At 36.5% G+C, this 22,813-nt stretch overlaps 1 protein-coding gene across 2 annotated transcripts in view; it reads left to right on the top strand.

Annotated features, from left to right (window-relative positions):
* The first annotated feature begins 698 nt into the window (after nt 1-698).
* The window catches only part of LOC120432397 (chitinase-3-like protein 2), a 35,751-nt gene continuing 13,636 nt past the window's right edge, over nt 699-22,813 (top strand). The window contains exons 1-2 of one of the 2 annotated variants that reach the window (XM_039597606.2): nt 699-1,468; nt 17,422-17,546. In XM_039597606.2, coding sequence (XP_039453540.1) covers nt 1,380-1,468; nt 17,422-17,546 — 214 coding nt within the window. In that variant the 5' untranslated portion in view covers nt 699-1,379. The remainder of the gene's footprint in view (nt 1,469-17,421; nt 17,547-22,813) is intronic. The other variant, XM_039597597.2, reaches the window with a different exon arrangement.

Below are 22,813 nucleotides of genomic sequence, written 5' to 3'. Positions count from 1 at the left end.
AATGTTTACATTTGATTATCGGACGTAAATTATTTAAAGCTCTAATTTTTTACAAGTTTTTTTTTAGTTTTAATTTTTTTTTATTTTTTTCCATTTTTTTTTTGGTTTTTTAATGTTTTTTGAATTTTTTTGATATTTTTAAATCAGAAAAATATTTTTTTGCTTTTTTAATTTTTTTAATTAAAAAAAATATATAATTTTGAAATCATAAAAAAAAATTAAAAAAAACTAACCTTAAAATCGAGATCTACAAACTGACATAGCGGGGCCGTTGGTGGTCACTGACTGTTACCTATTCGCAACTGATCTAGTTTTAGCAATCATGGTGTTTTATCTTTCCAGCGCATTCATACATGCTGTTGATAAGGGAAACACCACTAGATCGTCGAAGCATATGATCAGTAGTGCTGAAAGGATATTACGGTTCTGTTCAGCAACGGAGGGGAAACCATGGGTGGTCTCTCATGCTCATGGTTTTATAGCCTTTCCTCAGTAAGGCGAGGAAGGCAAAAACTCTAGATTTGTAGTACTAGTTTCAGTGAGGTACTAGCGTCATAAAAATAAAACACCAACACTCTCAAAATGTACGCTTCACTGATACAAATTCAATCCAGCTATGCTTGACGTTCGCGTCACGTGTATCGCACCGTATTCCTCCCATACACCCAAACGATCCTCTGCTCTGTCAAAATTCGCCAACAACGACGTTCCGACGGACGGGCACCCGATTCAGTCTGTTTTCGACTTTTTCAACCAAAACAACACGCTGCTGCGGGGCAGCTCCGTTCGTCTGACAGCAGAATCATCCAATTCCGTGTCGTGTGTTATCGTCGTGCTAATTTAGGGCGGCTTTAGAGCTTTTAAGCGACATCTTCCGCTTACTGGGATGCAGTTTGCGGGTGTGTTGCGTAAAATTTGCTGTAATTTTACGCGTGAACCAAACTTACACGCCAGTGCATGCAAACAAAGAAGATTCAAGGATAATTGAATTAGTTTTGCGTAAGTTTTCGTTGTTTTTCGGTTTTCGCATAAAGCAAGGGGGTGTAATCGTTAAAAAATCGAAAGTGACCAGATCGTCGGGGTCGGTCGAGTGGGGCTAGTTGTTGGTCGCGTGAACAGAGAGTATTAGTGAAGTGGCCCCCCAGTTTAAGGGTGCGCTCCGGAATCGTGTGTTGTTGTCAGCTTGGCAGTGAAGGGATTGTGAAGCTCAGCTGAGTGCGGTGGAGATTCCATTTGAAAACAAAAATATTATGTAAATTTATTCATTCCATATTGTGAGGATAGAGAGAGAATTGGATCACGCCATAGAGAAATCCGCCGTAGAGGCCAGGTACCGTTCAGTTACCTGAGAGGAATATGCATCATCCGGAGGCCGCACTATGATATCGGCTGGAGCGAGACGTTCCGGACAGAAAATGTCCAAACAGCAGGGCAAATATGAACTGCTCAAGGAGGATACTAGTTTAAGGTTGGTATTCATTATCCCTGAATGGTTGAGCAAGCTCGCGTTTTTGTTTTGTCCCCAAGTCAAGGCCAACTAGACCTTGTAGACACGTATAAATAGTAAACAAATCCTCCAAGTCTTGCCGTTGTCATCGCGCACTGTAAACGACCACTATCAACTGTCATTATACTCTTATTATTTACGACCTTTTTCCTTCATTATCAACGCATTCAATGGTGTGGTTCATCCCTACGGGTTTATCCAATGACCGTCGATAGTTGTTGTTTTCTTGGGTAATTTCAATACATTCTTCGTCGTCCGTCTATCGCTGGTCGACGCCTGCTGCGCTTGTGTACAGCTGGAAATTGATTGAATGCGTCATTAGTCGCTGTTGCTGGTGGGGCTCGTTATCGGGTCGTATTGTGGTTTGGTTTGGTGTGATTTGTTTGTTGTTTGGATTTCCAATGTCGTCGACGCCTGCTTTGCTGGGGGGTTTGTTTTTGTTCGATTTCTGCGACAAAGAACGGATAGAGACGAACGATTTTCGGAAGCAGTGATTTGTTTTCGGGGGTGTTTGCAGGAGGAAAGCACTTTACAAAATTAATTCGATAGTTGCTATCATTTGGATACTGAAATTTTTTAGGTAATACATATATAGCGAAAATTTGTTAATCTTGTCTTTATATGGGAAATAACAGATCTTGAAGAAAACATTGATTATTCATTTTTGTTCTTCAAAGACTTCGTGGAAAATTTTCTTCTTGGAATTTCTCCACTTCTAACGATTAGAACCGATATGTACAATGTATAAAATCTTTCAACATATATTAGTAATGGCTTAACAAGTCAGATTTCTGGAGCAACATTTGAAAAGGGCGCATAAGCATTTTGACAGCTAAAACTATTTCTCAAATTCCGAGACAAAAGATAACTATTTAACAAAACCCACAGCGTTAGAAGGTAGCTGGGAAGGTCAGCTAGTGTTTAACACATCGAGTTTTGTGAAAAAGTTTCCTGTTGGATCGGAATTTGCGAAATAGTACTAGCTGTCAAAAAGCTTATGCGCCCTTTTCAAATGTTGCTCCAGATTTGAGATATGCAATTCTGCGGAATTATTGCTTGGTTGGGGTTATGAAATGAAAATAATCAATTATGATTCATATTTTTGCATTTCTATACACGGAGAGACCGGCCGGGGCAAATCCAAGAAAATCTTGGTTAATTTAACTAAAAGTATGGGTTAATTTTTTACACAGCTTTTTTTCAACAATCGATTGTTGATTTTGTTAACCCGAAATTGCTGACCACCAGTAACTAAAATTAACTAAAAAAAATAGTTGGAATTGCCATTTTTGTTGGTTAAATGTCCGAAAAAAATTCTAGCAGTCGACTGCTAGAATATTTTTTTCAGAAAATTAACTAAAAATTTCATGTTTTCAGCTGAAATATTGTGGAATATTCTGTTAAAAACTGGCTGTGAAATATTTTTCAACTATTTTTCAACAATTTTTTTTCGTTTTATCAACCGAAATATTTTTGCATGCAGCAAATTATTAGTGGTTTATAACAAAACATTTCTTAATTAGACATAATTTATGCAAGTGTTGATATATATTTTCTTTAATTATCCAACGATACAGGCTGGGCCGAATTTCTAGCTATATTTTAACTAATGTCTTACTTGAATACAGAAAAATATTTGTACATGTAGTCAACAACTAGCAGTTGTTAGCAATATTTTTATTAGATTTGCAGTAAATTTTGTAATAATGCCTCACAAATTAATGCTGAGTGTTTTTATATTCGCATTTATTCTGCCCAAAAATTTAACGTTTTGTACAAATTTGTTTTTTTTTTTTTTGCATGAAGTTGTTAAATTACTGTTAAAAAGCATCAAAACTAAACTTTTTTAACTGTTGTTATAAAACATGTTACGTTGCATTAAACTAAAAAAAATAAAAAAGCAAATTACTTTTTCTGGTAAACATATTTAAAAAAGATGTTTAAGTTCTCGTGATTTCCTTAAAAATAGAAACCGAGCAAAATTTTCACCAAGTTTTAAGCTTATATTTTTATTATGTTGTATACAATTTCACTTACCATCACTGTGCAATCATCCAATAAGTCATCATCATCTACAATGGTCTTAGGTTTAGTTATTTTTCTTGTGGTTGGACACAGAATTTTCACTAAAGTGAACCTTTTGCTGCAAATAGACATGTGAAATATATTAGTAATTTAATACACTATTATTAATTTCGGCTATAAACTGAAAAAAGGAACGTAAATAAATGTAATTATATTGAGGAAAGAAGAAATATCAATAATGCTACTTATCAAGCTTGCATTAATTTAACAATTACTTTTGGCAACAAACTTTATTGCATTTGATTCAATTTATTCAACGTATTCCGATTCCTGAAAAAAATATTTAGAGTTTTACTTACCAGTTTATTGAGCAGACGTATTGCAACAAAACATTCAAGATACTAATTATCTTCTTTTATTTATTTTATATATTTTTATTTTTTTATATTTTACTTCATCTCTTTTTTATGTTGTCATGTGTTTTTATGTATTTTATAATTGATGATTCTGCAGGCCAAGGATTGATACCTAAGAACATGCAATGGTATTGACCTTGTTGCGTGCTCTTCGGTTGACGTCCACGTAAGGAACATCCTGGAAGGAGCGCAACTAACTACATCCGTAGTTCTGTTAGATCATCCGAATTATCTTGATCAGAACAGTATAGCTCTGGTTCCTTGCGAGTGTCCTATTTTCTTACCTCCACGTTGGCTTGGTTTTCATGATGACCTAGCTGGTGGCCTGTGGAAACGGATCGTTAACCTTTGACCACCGCGGGTCAGAGTCGAGACGGCTAAAAGAAAGGGGCGCGACAATGTGGGAAAGGGAAGTAATTTGTGATTGTAGACGGTATTGTTTTGATTCGCAGTATGTTGAGTCAACTGCTGTGGATGTACCTGAACGTCGCAGAACGGGGTTTCTCTCCTTTCCATTTCCAGCTACCATCTATCTCTTGTTTTTATTTTGCTCTACTGATTCGTACTTCTTCACTAATTCTTCTGTTTACCATTTTGGTTTTGATTTATTAACTCTTGATTCTCGTATCTCTCAATGCTTGCACTCTTTTTTTTCCAAATAATGCTGCTTTAACAAACTGTGTGTTTTCTTTAAAATAAACCTTCCCCTAGTGTACTAGTAATACCAAGTCTATTTATCATTTGCCTATTCTTTGTTGATTTACTTCTTTATTTATTTATTTGATTATTTTTTTATCTAGTCCATCATAACAATAATCTAAGCTTGTTTGTTATCTCTATTTATTAACTATTGCCTATTTCTAGATCTACTACATCAAGTTTATACTTTTTACTTTTTTACATACAATTATGATTCTTTTACTATTGATTCTTTATAAAGTATATTCTCCTTTACTGTCTATTGTTTTCAACCTTCACCCTTTTCTTCTAACAAGTGAGGTTCAAGCCCTTACTCAATTTATAGAATGATTGAAGGATTAACACAAATATTACTATTGTACTTTTGGTAAACTTTTGAATAACATGCTTAGGTTCAAAACATTGTAACAAAACACCGCGACAGAAGAAATAGCAACAGATAAACACGACTCAACACTAGGAAAGACTTCAGGAGAAAACAATACACAGTAAATAACAATTAGTTTTTGAATTCAAACTAAAATAAAACAGTTTTTGCTTTAATGAAAGTTGAAAGGCACACTATAAATGGTTAGGCGCTTATACTTACATCAAACCCTACGTAATGTACCACCCCCGGCCGAGTTAAAATGCGTAACCGGTAAAGAAGGTGTGCATGCCTGGCACGAACACTCAAAGCGTGTTCTAGCGTGCTGCTCGTACTGACTCAGAGCAAGGGTGAGATGTAGGTGTAAGGGCAGTGCGTGTTCGTCGGGAACCTGGTGCATAAGATCGGTCAAGGCCCGTTCTTACACTGAAAATTGCGAATTGCGAATTGCGAATTTATAATTGATGATTCTGAAAAAAGAATGGTTCATTAAGATTTTATCCGTCGTAAGCACGAAGCTTTTTAATGATTCAGTTTTCTAATAAGAATCACATTACATAAATTACTGTGCAAAAATAAACCCATACTTACTTGGATTAACCAACATTTTGTTAAATTTGCCCGGGCTGCTCTATCCGTGAAGAGTCGGCCCGCCTTTCCCTTTTATTGCCCTCTCTTTCCATCAAACATTCTTATAACGTGTTCAACTCACTCGCATTAGAGGTCCTCATGGCGAAGGTCGTCCTCTTGCTCTTCACCTGCAAAGAAATCATCAACAAACCTACTCACCAATTCCACCTCCCCAGTTGCAACACTTTGATTTGCCACTTCAACATTAGCTAAATAGTGTAATTTTCACCTTTCACATTCTCTCACTTTATAATTAACGACACAAACTCAACAAATCGACCGCTCTCGTTCGAATCCTGACTTCAAATGACAGACGTAAACAAACCCAAGTTCATCTTTAAAATATTCAACCAAATGTAAATTATATTCAACCAACAAAATTTTTGATTTTCCTAAAACCAAAGCTAACAGTCGAGCACGTTCATTCGAGTTCGGGAAATCTGTTAGCTTTTTGCCTTTAGCATTTTCAACAAACGGGTTATAAAATTAATATTGAATTTTGGTTATTTTAACTGAAAATTGGCAGTAACAAGTACGTTTTTGTTAAAATTTACGAAAGTAAAATCAACAATTTTAATTGTTAAAATTTCTGGGCACGGTCTCTCCGTGTACGTCAAATCAGAAAGATAAAACATTGAAGTACCGTCATCAGGGGTGAAATTGGGTCTGGGGTGAGATTGGGCCATACAAAAATGCTGAAATTTGTATGACCCAATCTCACCCCAAAAATAAATGTACTTTTGTCAATTTTCTTAAAAACTATAAGTTTGAAAATTATTATTTAAAAAAATATTTCGTTATATTATTTAAAAATATATTTCAAATTTAAAATGAAAGATTTACATTCTGATTAGAAGATCTTAACAAAACTATTGTAAATCTGTTATGTTTAAGAGAATAATTCAATTAATTCTCTACAACCCAACTCTGCTTCTAGACGGACTTTAATCTGGAAATCAGCCTAAAATAAAATAATCAACTTATGTTTGATCTTCAAAAAGTCTTAAAGAAATCATTCCTTTGACGCAACAAAGTACAAATTAAATTAAAAAAATACTCGATTTAATCCCACCTGGGGTGAGATAGAGCCTTTCTTAATAAAGAATATACAGTCATCCCACATATTCGGAACAGTTTACAGATCGGCCAATGTTCAACAAATCATATAAAATCGATAATTGAACATAATGATTTACTTTTACCTTCATGTGAAAGCTTTTCTTGCGATCTTTCGATTGATGTATAGACTGGCTGTACATTTTTACGTTTTATATCAAGTTTTCAAAGAAAAACATTGACCCTTGAAATCCACAAATTCGAAACACTTTTTTCTTACGAGGTAAACAATTTTTTTTTCTCTCCAGGAGTACATATTTTTTACAAAATAATGACTTTGCACTCTGAAACCAATAAAACTCATGCTTAGTAATGTTTTATGAATGGTCTGATATTTTTTTTTGTGAAAATATCAGTTAAATTCAGGTGTTCCATAATTGTGGGAGGCACAATAACATCCCACAATCATGGAACAGTCAATTTGGAGGCAGTGTTTTGGTGCTCTGGATAAAATAGTCTTGAAATGTAGTTTATGTTTAAAAAGTATTACTTTTACTAGTGAGATAGCAAGAGAATGTCCAAATAAAGGCCCTAAAAATAGCAGGGTCGACAGAAAAGTTGCATGTTGGATTCTATTGACAAATTACCACAAAAGTGTTCCGAATTTGTGGGTGTTCTGAATATGTGGGATGACTGTAACAATGGTAGAACTTCTTTCAATTCATAACATCGACTTTGTTTATTTATAACGTCAACACAAAAGAAAGTCTCATCAAGCAAAGTATCATAAATGATATGTTTTCCAAAAGAAATAAAAAACCCAATTTTCACCAAAAGAATATTTTTAATCGTACATATTCTTAATCAAACAAGGCGTGTATGACAAACGCGAGCATAGCAAGCTTCCCATGCGCCAGTGACAACGCACACCGCGGTTTTGGTTTTCTAGCTGCGGTACGAGCCCTTTTGTGTGTTGGTATTTTGGTTCATCGTACCAGCGCACCAAGCCAAGCAAAACCGAGGTACAAGTGAACCACGTGTGCCGCACGGTGCAGGGAAGCTAGCCATTCAGCTTCTACGAAAGTGACAGAGTCAGAGATAGCTATTTTTACAACCGCACCACTACACACTCAATCGCGAGTACCTTAGGTAGAAAGCCATTGGCGTCGCGAGCATTGAAAACTTTGAAAACGATATAAACGATGAAAAGCTTAGAAAGCTCCTATTGGCATCCAATGAACTCTGTTAAATAAATCAACGAAATCACGAAAAAATGAAGTCTACATTTAGGCGATTTTAGGAGCACACGGGAAACAAATTGATTGTAGCCTGATGAATGTCCTATGTCACAAAAGTGTTTGCATACACATTGGACAGTTATGCAAAAACGGACAGGGCAAAAGAAACCGAAAAGCTACGATATCTTATCTTGTAGGAAACATCGGTAGACAAGCTACTGCAAAACGAGTATAAGTCGAGCCACAAAATATATGCGCCAGTATTCGAAGCTCAACTTGACAACTTGTCGACTTGGCGACGAAGCGTCGAAAATCGATGCAGTGTGATTTTTTGGCGATTTTTCCGATGAAAATTCATGCCGAATCGTCTTATTTACGAAGATGAAAATGACGTCCAGCCATAAAGTAAAACCTATACCTTTCTTTAGTAAGAAAGGCAAAAAGTAAATCGTTCTAAAAATTGATCGGGATTGCCGATAGATGTCGAATTTGTTTCAGATGCTCACTCATGGTCTGTACTATGAATGTAGAAAGAAATTTCGGATAAAATTAGAAACGAAAAATGTTGGCGAAGACCTTTTTTTTTGGGATTTTATTGCTTATGGTAGGTTAATCAAACGGCTCTAACTCCAGAACCAAATTATGAATCTGGATGAAACTTTGGGAGGTTGTAGAGCTCGAAAAATGCAATTTTTGAGATAAATAAAAGGTATGAAAATGAAAAAAATTGACCGTATTTTATTTGAAAACTGTGTATTTTGTTGAAAAGTCTGGCCACATCCGAAAACAGATGGATATTTCGAAATTTGCGTGGCAACTCGCCTAGGTTCAGCACACTACACCCAAAATTCAGAGTCGAGAGAATCGTTCCCTCAAAATTTATTAAGGCTAAGTGCCAAAATCGATAGAATAATGCTATCAACTCACACCATCATGACAATTTTTCTTTCATCTGCATTCAGAAGAATCGAAATCGGATATATGGGAGCCGAGAACGACGCGACACAAAATTTTGCAAAATTTTACCACACACGAACATCACTCGACCTCCACGGAATTTATTTTCTCAAAATTCGAGGGTTGGAGATAGACGAGTTCTGTCAAGGTGAATCGATAGAGCGTCGAAAATCGATGCAGTGTGATTTCTTTTGCGATTTTTCCGATTAAAATTCATGCTGAATCGACATATTTACGAAGATGGAAATGACGTCCAGCCATAAAGTAAAACCTATACCTTTCTTTAGTAAGAAAGGCAAAAACGTCAAAAGTCTTTCTTAAAAAATGTCTTAAATGAAAACATACAATTGAAGGAATGGCATTTAATTTCATCGAGCACTTTTTTTTGGCGTATCAGCAACAGCGTTTTGTCAAATAGGGGAGAGTGGGGAGACTTGATCCCCGGGGACACTTGATCCCAAGCCTGTATCTCGTCAGCATGTGGGTAAAACAATAAGCTTTGTTCTAGAAAGTTGTGCGAAATTAACTAAAACTCATTGTAGAAAACAAAGAAAAAAATTAAAAAAATGTTTAGATTGAGTTACACACATTTTTCTAAAACGAGCTGCAAAAAACTTCCAAGAGATCTTTTTTTCTTTTTTTGATATGCATAGAAAACACTAAAAAAATATTCAAAAAAATATTTTTTATATATGAATTGTTTGATAAACTTATCAACTCCAAAACCCTTACGCATTTGATGTTAAATTTATCGTCATACTATTTTTACAATCAATTGTTTAAAAAAGTGCGTTTAGGGAGACTTGATCCCTGCATTTTTACAGTCACTGGAATCAGCCTCAAGATTAATTAATTGGGCTGGGTTTTCATACATAGTTTCCTTTAGTATAGTTGTACATAACTTACTGCAGTTTGAACCTTTTTTCAAAAGTTTTGCAAACAAAAAAATCCAGCTTTTGTAAACATGCTTAATTTTGGCCTAAAAAATAATATTTTAAGTTTTTAAATAATTTACATACTAAACTCGTTATATTTTGAACACAAACGTACAGGTTTTATGTGAAATTGCTGTAACTTATAGAAAATTAAAAGTTTAGATGAATAAGAAACATTTTGCTTAAGATTTCTTCAAAATGTTGAAAGGGGGATCAAGTTACCCCTAACATTTTTAAAATGCCGGTTTAAAATATTTTTTTAAAACGCTTGGCATGATTCGAAGAGTTCATCTGATGAAATACCCTTATTAGCCAAACATAGATGAATGTTTAAGCTTTCAATTCATGCAAAAAGTTTATAGTTTTGTGAGAAATTGACAGAGTTATGTGCGATACAAAAAAAGGGGATCAAGTCTCCCCACTCTCCCCTAAGTTGTTTAATTAAGCAGCGGAAATCGTCAAATTTGATTTAAAATGGACCGAATTCTTAACCTGTTAAACATACGGGAAATTCCCCTATAATGGAAAGATTCACATGTTTCAGTTCAGTCGAATGTTCCAAGAACCAATATCCTTTGATTTGTTTGAAAAAAGAAATCGTCGAACAACTGATTGTGTAAATTAAGGGGTTACATACATTTTGAAAATCTTTAAATTACATTTTACTGAAAATTCAGATTTAGAGATGATTTCCAATCATTCCTGAAAGTTTCATGAAGATATTTTAGAATAATGTGTGTAATACAGTATAGCGAAATATAGCCATATTCGTCAAACTTAGCTTTTCGACCTATTTTCGACACTTTTGCAGTTTGCCGCTACACTGAAACCCCGACGGTTTGACACCAATTGTTGTCAAACGAACGGGGTCACTTATTAGTTTGACACCCTTTTACACGTTTGGTATGATAGTAAGTGTGAGTCCCGTGTAAAAAGTGACAGTTCGTCATTTTTTAGTTTGACTTTGACCAACCACCGGGGTACAAACTAAAAAAGTGTCAAACAAAAAAGTGATTAACCACCGGGGGTTGAGTCTATTCAACAACATTTTCAGATACATCAATAATAGAGAGTTGTTTGCTCACTTTTATTTCAGCTATTAATAAATTGTCAAAAACACTTCATGAAAGCTGTAAGGGAGCGTTTTTTTTTATTACTTTTAAGAAAAAAAAGGCAGTTATGGGGAGGGGGGCGGTGGTGTGATGAAAATTATGTTACGTAACGCAAAATTTTCATATAAGCATTCATAAAAAAATATAAAAAGACCTTGTGTTACGCGTTACAGGGGGGGGGGGGGGATCGCTCATCTGTTACGATTTGTTACGAAGGGGGGGGGGAGGGGGGGGGTCAAAAATCTCAAATTTTGCGTTACGTAATAAAAGAACGCTCCCTAATTAATGATCAAAGTTCTGATAAGGCGATAAAAGATATGGGTATATTTCCCCTACAAGCTTGAACTGTCAAAATTAAAGTATTCTCGGAATCAATCATACATTTTTTTGTTAAAATAGTATAACTTTGTTATAAATTTTAATGTGTACAATAAATCAGGAGCTGAATAATAACTTTTGTTCCTATAGTTAAAAATAGTGCCAAAAATATAATTTTTCAGCTTATAAGGATTCTTGTAATTTGTCTATTGTTCCAGCAGGAAAAATGCGGTTTCAACCAACAAAATAAAGCTTTTGAATCCTTTCAATCAAACCAACCGGAGCTATTCCGCTCAATCCAATAAAAATCAATCCTCCCCTTAATTGCAAGCCCAGGAGCAGTGATTTTAAATCAGAACAGGCCGGAACGAACCCCCTCTAGTCTGGCCCTTTGGCGGAAACTAAAGTAGGTCATTCGATACGGCTTTCCGGTTTCGGCATATAGAACGGTAAATCATAACCCCAAATAACACCACCCCGGATCCTTCCTGGCCTGGCCTGGCTGTGTCTGTACGTTTGCTGAAAACAACAAAAAAAAGAACACCCTCGTTGGAGCAAATCGTGTTAAATGCACTTTTTGCCACAAGTTGGCCGTCCAACTCCTCAAGAAATGAGCTCTCTTGTTTCAGAATGTGGGGGTGGAAGGGGGAGGTTGAGTAGGGTGGCCAATAAAGAAGGAAACCAGAACCCCCTTCTAGGGGCCGCATGCAGGTCGGTATCAAGTTGCCGAGCAAAGCAAAGGATTAACCCTTAGCTGGCAAATTTGTTTGAACTTTAGATTGGACGCATTGCACGTGGCTTTTGACGTTCCGAGAAAAACGCGTTTCAATGTTTTTGTTTATTCAAGTTCAAATAAACAAAAACTAGAGCACGCAATGTAAACAATAACAAACATGTTTTGTATGGTTGACCATTCTGTGCATTGTCCTGAAGTTTGGTGGAATTTGGTTGCCGGAGTCTCGAGGTATAATTTAAAATGATTACCGTAGTCGGGCATGAACGTATGTCAAACGCGTTCTGACAAAAATCCCTTTGTCCAGTTGTCGCATTTGCAGCAATTTGCAAGGTGTGTTAAGATAGCACGATCAAATCAAAACTTTTGCGTTTTCTGTAGCTTTAAAAAAAGTGGAGTTTCGCTATAATTTTTTTTTCAAAAAATATCGCTGAGGGTTAAGAAAACTGCTTCGCTCGTACATAGCTATAGTGTGGCTTCACAGCGAAGGGCTCACTGCCAAAATGTTCAAATATGTTACCAAGCAATTCATTATGGAATAATACGGTCTGAGGTCTGGTTAGCAGTGGCACCGACCGCCGACACAGCAGGGATTTAAGCTCGCAGGAACAGCAATTAATTTAAAATACACACGGTTTAGGGGCCATTTCGGTGGTTTGGGGTCACACGCTGCAGGACGAAAAGAAAAATTGGTCTGCTGAATTGGGCGAATCGGAAAAAACGGGTGATAGGAAACAAGCTGTTTTTTTTTTCTTCGCGAAGGTAATAAATTGAGGGATTTTCCAACCTTGGAAAACCGTAATTTTGGGGGGTTTCGGAGAGGTTTATTATCCTGTACGTTGTGAACAAAGACAGATAGAATTTAACTAATATTTAATTTTATATTTAATTCAATAAATCAATTTATTATGAACAAATCGCGCTTAAATCAATTAGTGAAACACATTAATTTCAAGTGGAAAATCACATTGACTTTGAATAGTGCCTGTTTTGGGTAGCTCAAGGGAATGAACACTGAAATACGTAGAAAGATGTGTTTTACCGGCCTAAATCAGAAACAGTATAAATAAAAATAATGTCGTCGCCGTTGTGCTAACTTGTCGCCCGTGCTTTTTGGGCCAAATTGAGATAAGAATGCCATTTTGTGCAGATAACAATGTCTCACCTTTTGACCTTCACAGATCCCCAAAATTCGATTTCAATCCTGAGATATTCAGTAAAAATCGAAAAAACACCGTGCATTGTTGTCACTCTTCATATAAAAGAAGTTTCAATCATGTCGTGCTATCTTGTCACTCCCTGAAAATTCATGTAAGTGCGACAACTGGCCAAAGGGATTTCAGGTCAGAACGCGTTTGACGCACGTACAAGTTAGACTACCGCAAACATTTGTCATTATAACTCGGGACTTTGACAACCAAATTCAACCAAACCACGGGAAAATGCACAGAATGGCAAGCCAAACAAAACGTGTTTGTTATTGTTTATATTGCGTGCTCTAGTTTTTGTTTATTCAAGGTCAAACATAAAAACGCGTTTTTCTCGGAACGTCAAAATGGCGGGTTCGACAATCATTAGTTTTCAAAAAATGGTAAGAACTAACGAAAAACAAATATGCAAAAAAAAGTTTTTGCGGTTTTGTATATCGAAAATTCAACAAAATTCAATAGGATTTTTTAATTATTCCAAACATGTGGGGAAGTAAAAGCCATAACTAAAGGGTGACTAGCGGGAACTCCTGAAGAAAATTTCCCGGGAAATTGGCAATTTTTAAGCCTCTCGAAGACACAAAATTGATCAGAAAATTCATTAAAAGAAATAATAAATAAATAAACATTGAAATAACAAGCCATAGTCTTAACACTTGAATGAAAAAAAGTTATGCAATGCATTTTACAGTAGTTTTGCAATCAGCTTTCAAAAAATGTTGACGAAAACAAAAATTTCAGCAAAAAAAAAGGTTTTTGCTAATTTTAAAAAAAATCAAGAGATTTTTTAATAAATCTAAACATGCTAAAAATGATTTTAAACGCAGGCGAATGCATTTGAAATTGATTTCAGCTGATCGAACTTGCATTTTCATTGAAATTTTAAAGTTTTTTGAAAAATAAAATGTTTTGCCCCCGGATTTTTCGGGCCGATCTTGAAGGAGGGGTTGGGGAGGGGGGGTTGAAAAAAACTTTTCAACATATTTGTACCAGCTGAATTTAAAATAAATAATTTAAATTTCTAAATTAAAAAAAAACTGGAGAATTTTTTAATTTGAATATGAGTTTAGAAATTCAAAGTTCAAAAACTCAATACACTCAAACCCCGTTGGTTTGACACCAACTGTTGTCAAACGAACGGGGTCACTTTTTAGTTTGACACCCCTTTTACACGGAGTTCACACACACTATCAAACGTTTGTTTTGATAGTGTGCGTGAGCGCCGTGTAAAAAGTGACAGTTCGTCACTTTTTAGTTTGACTTTGACCAACCAACGGGGTACAAACTAAAAAAGTGTCAAACGAAAAAGTGACCAACCACCGGGGGTTGAGTGTAATTTGATAATTCAATATTAAAAAATTAAAGATATTTTTATTTTATTTTTATCCTCGCCAAAATTTCACTCCAGATTATCAAATTTCTATTTTTCTCAAAATGTCGGTCTCTAACCTAAAATTTGACTCAAAAAATGCTCCAAAGTTATCTAATTTCCGGTAATCTAAGATGGTGGCAAAATTTCAGAATTTTCCAATCAGGAATTTAAGATTTTCAAACTTTTAAGATGAAAATTCTTAAGATTTTTTAAATTTTGAATTTAATTTTAATGAGGTTCAACCTCTGTATTTAATAGGGTGGCTTGAAGTTGTATGGGAAAATTTCAAAATGAACTTATTCAATTAGAACAGGCATTTTCCGGTCCCACTTGGGTCCCCAAACAACCCCCCAAAATTTGGGAGCGATTGGGTTTGACCCGGCTTTCCGCAAAGCGATTTAAATTTGTATGGAAATTTGTATGGGAAAACTCTCTTTTTTACATTTTAATTTTTATAATGTTCATTTTTCATTCAATTTAAAAACTAACACCGTAGAAGTATAGTCCTGCATGTCCTCTAAAACTTTCCCGAAAAAAATATGGTCCTATCTTGCCTCTGGAAAAAGATATAGAGTTTTTAAAAGAGGCATTTAAAAATAAGTGCTTAAAATTATATTTCTTGCCAACACTGCCAGTACTTCGGTAGATATTTCGAAATCTAAATTTTTAACGTTAAAAGGAAGCAACCTAGCAAAATGGTTTCTTACGAAAAGTTGTTCCATATGAAGGTGGCTTTCATTTAAAATTATTGACATGCAGGGTGACACATCTACAGGGTGTCAACCAAGCCCTAACTTCTACTGGTGACCTTTTAAAGCGTTGGTGTCTTACGAAAAGTTGCTTAGCTACTTATTTCAAGAAATTTTGAAATGGTTGGAAGACAGGGTGGCACATCTATAGGGTGTCAGCCCATTTCAAGCTTATATTTAAGACCATTTTGATCACTGTAAATTGAGCGAAAAAGGTTGCAAATCGCAAATTAGGCCTGCCACGCAAAAGGAGGCTGAGCAAAAATTCGTAAAAAGTCAGTTTTTCACACCAAATTTCCTGAGGAATGTTCTATTTTTTTGAACTTTCACATTTTGAATCCATGATTTTTTATTTGTTTCAATATTCAATCCTTTTATGCCAGTTATTTGATTTTTTTTAAGAAGTTCAAACATATATTTTTTTGATAAAATTATTGTGAAAATTGGAAATAAAAACCTTTGACAAGGTCAAGAATGTGACCGTACAAAAATAGGTATGACTACTCTAATATTCAATTTTCACCTTTATAAATCACACGCATTCATTTTTTTTTTAACTTGTTGACGTGTTTGATCGAACCACGTAGCGTAGTGGTAACGCTTCCGCCACGTACGCGGCTGATCGAGGTTGAAACCCCGGCTCGGACCAACACAACTGGTGATCTTTCCCTTTTGAATTCGATTCCTTAGTAAAGGGAAGGTAGTGTATCGTCACAAGCTGGACCTTATCATGACATTTAGGGAAGGCGACCTATGGAATGTTAACCTCAACAAGTCAATTTTAAGTTAAGAAATTGCCACTGAATCCGCTTTGTAAATGCGGCCCCAATGCTCTTAATAGGTCATGGGAAAAGAAAACTTACTTTTACACTTTTCGAAAATTTGAGACTACCTTCTCGCTCTAAAAAAAGCATTGTTTGTGTAGACTATCGGATAATCACGTCAGGACTGTAGAAAGTGGGATTTAAAACAGTTCACATTTTTTTTTTCGTTTTTTGGTCTGGTATTTGTGGATTTTCTTCTTTATTGTATAAGTATTTTATGTAAATTTCAAATTCGTGCATAAAGGTTAAAATTTCCACAACAAAGTGGCTTAAACCCATCACTTTCCTGTCTACTACCTGTCTACAAACTTTCGTCAGCAGTCGAAAAATTGCCTTTGTCCGCCTTTCACCTACTCGGAAGGAGAAGCCTCGTGCCAATCAATGTTATTAAAGGATCGTTTAAAAAAAATAACATAACGAAAACAAAAACACCGCCGAAAAATTCTTTCGTGCCCTCGAAAAGTCCTTCTTCTCTGACTGAGTGGTCCGACCAGTCACTGTGGTCCGCGTCCAATAGGCCAATAAAGGGTTCGCGTGTCTGCCTGCCCCCGGCCAAAAGTGGCTAGCTATGGTCGTTTGGTGCTGGCCTCACCCGAGCTAAACCTTAGGGGAGAGGTGTCTATGTTGAGTCCATTACAATTATTTCTCTTGGTTTATAAATTTGAACTTGTAGAAAGCGATTCAATTGTTATGAAAAATAACTTTATAAACTGAAAATACATACTTTTCCTCTTGAAAAATAAAAACAAGTGAAAAAAACAATAGGTTATGACCGAAAGTCGAAAAAAAGTCAGCAATGTCTAGAGTGTGGAGTGAGTAACGACCGGCGAAGAAATATTTCGTGGTTGGATGGATGGTTGGTTTTGGTCCGGATACACCCTGGACGTGCCCCTGTCAGCAGGTTCCTCAATTTCCCTTCAACCTGACCTGTGAGAAACATATAATCTCTATGTTTGCTGGTTTTACTGGAATTGTTTGAAGAAATTTTGGCAGTGTTGTCATTTTTTTAACTAAAAATTTATTTGTTCATTCTTAAGAAAAATTTGGCAACACTGCAAACAGCAAACAGGAAGTTTCGCACGAATGTAATCAAATTTATGAGTTGGCATTCCATTATACACTCCTCCAGGTGAGGGCCATAACTTTGCCCTTCCTGCCCTAAATGCTTCATGTTAATTTCATTATTACCAACTTTGGCTAACAGGTTCCACTAACTAGCAACTCATAGTTTCCCTTTGTTTCTGAACAACCGGTTTCTTTTCTTTTTTTTTTCAGGAAGAAACACACCTACATTCAAGGATGCCTTCTTGTGGCCTTATGTGCCATGTCCAGCGTAGCCGTGTACGCGACCTGGACGATGATCTACCGGCAGAACCTAATCATTCCACCGACGCTCATCGGTAAGTTTTTTTGTTCTTTTCGGACAAATGGAGCGGGTAATTGGAGTTTAATTTGTGATGGCAGTGAGAGAAATTGATATCTTTATTGAACTGGACGATTGGTGGCTAGCGAATAGTGTAAATGTTGTTTGTTATATAGTGATGGCTTTAACAAAAATGTGGTCATTCGGCACCGATAGTGTAAATGAGTTGGTAGAATATATTTTGCTGGAGACGCATGGTGCTTTAAGTTGGATTAATGTACCAAAATCCGATAATTTATTTTTCAAAAAGAAAATATCTCCGAGTCTTTTTAATGGTTATATACAACATTTTTGGATGTGTAACAAAAAACATTTTAGCTGTATCATATGTTTTAGATGATAAAAAATTCCATCTTGGCGTAATATTGAAAGTTTAGCCCTATTAAAATGTCAGTCTTGTTTCAAAAAAAACTTTTTTTAAGCCACACTAAGCCGCTGTATCTCAGCAACCGGAGGTCCAATTTTTAATGTCTCTTAGACAATGTTATAGCAACTTTTAAAAAAAGTATTTTCAGTGATGGTCACTCATGGTCACTATTTTAAAAAATCGAAAAACTGCAAATATTTCTATGAAATCAAAATTTCGGTGGCTATTTTTTTAAATCGGGGTCCTTTATCAAAAAATCTGTAAAGTATTTTTCGATTGCAAATTCAATCTATAGGGGCAGGGGGGGCAGAATGGCCCGCCTAAGTAAAATGCGCCAAAAACCATAAAAAAGCATGAAAACTTATGAATTCAGTGTAGTAGGCTTATGCTTTGGGATGTTCCCTTCAATGTTGTATACTTGGCTGATGAAATTTTTTAGCTTAAAACTTTTTTGAGCCACTTTAAAAAAAAATGTTTTTTCGACTTCTTTTCCAGGGTGCGGGGCAGAATGGGCCACCTTAGAAAACGAGCCATTTTGTCTAATACAACGTTGAAGGGAAATAAGAAATGACTTAAGGTACCTTTCTAACATAGTTTCCATGAAGTTAGACCACTTTAATAAAAATAGTCACTTACCAAAACAAAGATTTTTGAAAATAGTGTTAATACACCCAACTGGCAGTCGCATGATTGTGATGCATGGCGGCATGAAAGTATATCAGAATCTGCATGAAATCTGTCCTCATGCATTTTTTGCGATATAGGAGTATGACATTTTTGCCCGTTACCGACAATTATCGACATTACCGACGGCTTTTTGGTTGTATTTCACAAAAAAAAAAACACTTAGCAGAACGAGGATTGAACCACCAACTTCTTGGTTATTGATCCGACACGCTACCACCGCGCCATGGACGCTTGATGAAAAGTGAGTGAAAGAGCACCAACATATGCTTCTCTTTGGAGTGATGCTCGGGGACGGGCCAGCTTTATATGTGTTGGTGAGAACTGCAGATCGCTGAAATGTTTACACGCGGGCAAAAATGATCTACGGGCTTGCTGCAAAAAATGTTTTAAAATATGACATTTTCTGCAGCAAATCCAATGTTGCAGATTTTGAGATATATATTTTCCTTTGGGTGTATGTTGAAAAAGGACACCATTTTTACAAATAATCATCAAAACAACTTAAAAATCAACTAATGTTGCATTAAACGTTATTTGTGAAGCTACCAGGAGTGAAATAATCCATTTAATCCAAATTTCATAACTTTTGATTGTTTTTATAAGGCAGTATAAGGGTGGTCCATTCTGCCCCCAAGTGGATTTTAATTTAACATTTCCACCACCAAGCCTCTAAATCCAGAGCAACATTTGAAAGGGGCGGTACGACATTGCTCTTACGGCCTTTCGTCCCATTTAAACGCGTGTAATGAAAGGTCGTAAGAGCAATGTCGTACCGCCCCTTTCAAATGTTGCTCTGGAAATGATTTCAAGATTCCGTTGTTGTTTGTATACCTTGGTAGTAACATCTAGTATCGTTATAAGCATTGAGCAAACTTTTTCAAACAATCCAACTTTTCAGAAAGCTTATTTAAAAACCTCGAAATAAACAACATTTGCGTTATTTTTCTAATCAATTTACATTTTTGCTCATAATTCCAAGAATACAATGAATTCAAACGTCGTTTTCGGTATGGTGAAGTTATTTGACGTCCTTTATAAGACCCTTGCCTTACAATTGGTCTAAATCCATTCTAAAGCCCAAAACCAAGGGTGGCCCATTCTGCCCCCTGGTCCATTCTGCCCCCCCTGCCCCTATATATAAAAAATTTCGATGGTTTTGTTCGAACGCGAATCAGTTCAATACGGAGCGTCGGATCGAGGTGCTCTTTGTTGTGTTGGGTTCGTGTAAGCCCAAGGAAGGTTCTTACGCCAAAAAGTTACAACTTTGGCCACTCTGGAAACGATTCCGGAAAATCTGCCTATTGTATGGGAAAAGTTACGTATAATCAAATTTTGATCACAGGAGGCTGAATAAGCAAAAGAGCTCAAAACGTCAACAAACGAAAAAAGGCAGAAAGAAGTTTGTCGGGTAAGACTTGTTTTAGCATAGCATATACAGCCTGATGGCAAGATTGTCAAATCGTATGTGTGGACCGTGATACTCACATTGGCTGGACCGTGGCCCCCATTTTTTGGTCGCTTTACCCTTCCGACGCTAAATATAGGGTAAAAGTGCCAGCAAATGTGCATACGAAAATATTTTTTTTGTGTAAAATAATTTAAAAATAAATATTTTATGAATTATTTTGAAAATGATTTGTAAAAAAATAGAATAAAACGTCATCTAACCGTTTTGTGGGTGAAAAAATATATTGCTTTGCGAAAATAACTTATAAAGGAAAAAATATTTGTAAAAAATTCAGTTTGTCGATATTATGTTTACATGTTTTGTACGATACACAACACTGTCAACAATGCAGTCACATAAATCGCTTAATTACGTGGAAATTGCGCAAAACAAAATGAGTTCTCGTGGTTGCCAAACTACGCGCTACATAAGTTTTCAATGTCACATTCAATTCCATAAACTCAATATAAATATATTGCAAAAAATAAACTCGACAGTCATTTTAAAAAAATGAAAACATTTATATTAAATAAAATTATTTTCAAATTTACTCAGAAATGGCATGTATACCCTATTTTGCGCAACCAGTTTACGGAACATTCACCCTATATGGACTGTCAAAAACGAGGTACACTTTTTGACAAGCTTGCCACCAGTCTGAGCATTAGGGTGGTTCAGGGCTCCTTGGAAATGCAAAAATGTCGTCTAGACCGTTGCATTGTTGATAAAATCATTGCTCTATGTCCACAGAAGCTCTCCTGAAATTTTCAGCCAATTTGGTTCAGGTTTCGTCACAGCTCTTTCGCTTTTAAGTTTGCATGCGTTTTCCATGGAGAATATTCACTTTTTTACATTTTCTGACCGCAAAAATCATCTCCCGAACCAAAATGGCTGAAACCTGAGATATATATCAATTATAATATGGGGAACAATTTTGTAGAACACTTTAACTTAATCTGAGCAGAACTGACTTAGTTATAAGTGGATTAAGTGAAGGTGTCGAAGTTGTATTTTCCAAAGGGCCTCTTTCGCTAAATTTTCCCCTGATGGCTCACTTTGATCGATGACAAATCGTTTGACAACTTGTTTGTTGTTGATGTCAGAAAAATGGGCATGATGGTTTCAACTTCGGTGGAACAATTTAACCAGATTTCTTTCGTCTTTTTCAGGTTCCAGTTGAACAAGAGCTTTTGGCCAGAGAAGTACATGACTCGGACCGGGCTAGGTTATCCCAGAGAGATGGAGATCGATGCGGAAAACACGACGAATGTAATGATTTGCAGCTTCCGTTTGCTCGACCGATGTTTGCGCTCCGGCGATGTACGGACGGCCAGTGGAGCTCCAGCTCCACTCTGTCGCTTCCATGCAACTGGGAAGGGTGAAAGGGGGAGGGGGATTTTTTGGTTGATTGATGCCTTACGGTTGTGTCTGCGGTCTTCGACACCGGTGCATCTTTTCTTCCCAATTCTTCCGTGTCCGATGGCATCCCGAAAGGTGTGCCTCCTGTGCGATGCAGGCCAGCAGACTGAGGCTTGTCGTTCTTAACAATTATGGCGGAGGATATCGCCAACGACGGGGGAAGTCATTATTGGACGGAGGCAGATGCCGCAAGGGACTCATACTGCTTTGACTGTCCACACTTCCGAGTGAGTTCCTGTGGGGCTACCTGTACTCTATCCAGCGTGAACTGTCCACTAGAACCTATGGCGAGTAAAAGAGGTCTATGACTTGGTCGATGGTCCTCAGATCAGATCTTTTATAAAACCGTGTTCGGGAGTAGTCTTTAGACACCCTCGGGACTGAATTCCACGTATCTACTAATGCTTTGCTCTGGTCAATTTGGCGATCAGCTTGTCCACCATTGGAACAAAACGCAGACTCGAGCATGGAAGAACGTAGGGGGGGGGGGGAGGGAGGGAGCGAGATGAGAGAAATCCACTGATAATGGCTAACATCGCGATCATTATCAACGGTCTTCGGGACATCAACGATCGAGGAAGCGGACATCTTCTCCGATTTTCTCTGAGAGGATCGAAGTAGGGCCGTCGCACGACCCGTCTGCTCATGGTAGTTGGGTTCTTGATGATCCACAAATCTAGTTAATCTTTTCCATCCAGTGCGTCATCGTTGACCGGGGAGCCGGCCTATTTTACTCGCCATAGGTTCTAGTGGACAGTTCACGCTGGATAGAGTACAGGTAGCCTCACAGGAAACTATGGCGAGTAAAAGAGGCCGGCTATTCATCTCGTCATAAATCAATTGACATCAACTAAAAGTCAGGTTATAAAAAAAAGCAGAACAAAGCTGCTTAGCTCCTACTAAGTGTTAATATAGGTATTCGGTGCCCTCTCCCCGTGCGGAGTCTTGTCGCAAAAAGACGAAACCGCAAGTTTTAAGAGGGCCACATTATAAGGTGTTACGTCGATTCCGTTTTGTGGATCATCAATAGGGTTAGTGAAATTTCACGATTTCGCGGACAGCGTGAAATCCGCGAAATTTGGCTTTTTCAGCGAAATCCCGTGAAATGTTAGGTTTTGTGTGAAAATGTAACGATTTTTTTCAAAATAATTTATCAAACTTAAACAAGAATAAAAATAATCTTATGGACAACTGTAGAATTAAGCGAGGGAATACCCTGGTTTAATTACTAATACAGGGTTAGTGATTTTTGACGATTTCGTGGACGGCGTGAAATTCTTGAAATTTATCAATTTTCTCAAATCATTTTTTTTAAATAACATCA

The sequence above is a fragment of the Culex pipiens genome, chromosome 1 (assembly GCF_016801865.2).
Source record: "Culex pipiens pallens isolate TS chromosome 1, TS_CPP_V2, whole genome shotgun sequence".
Lineage (NCBI taxonomy): Eukaryota > Metazoa > Arthropoda > Insecta > Diptera > Culicidae > Culex > Culex pipiens.
The sequence above is the reverse complement of the archived record's forward strand: the minus strand, read 5'-3'. Positions and strand labels throughout refer to the sequence as shown.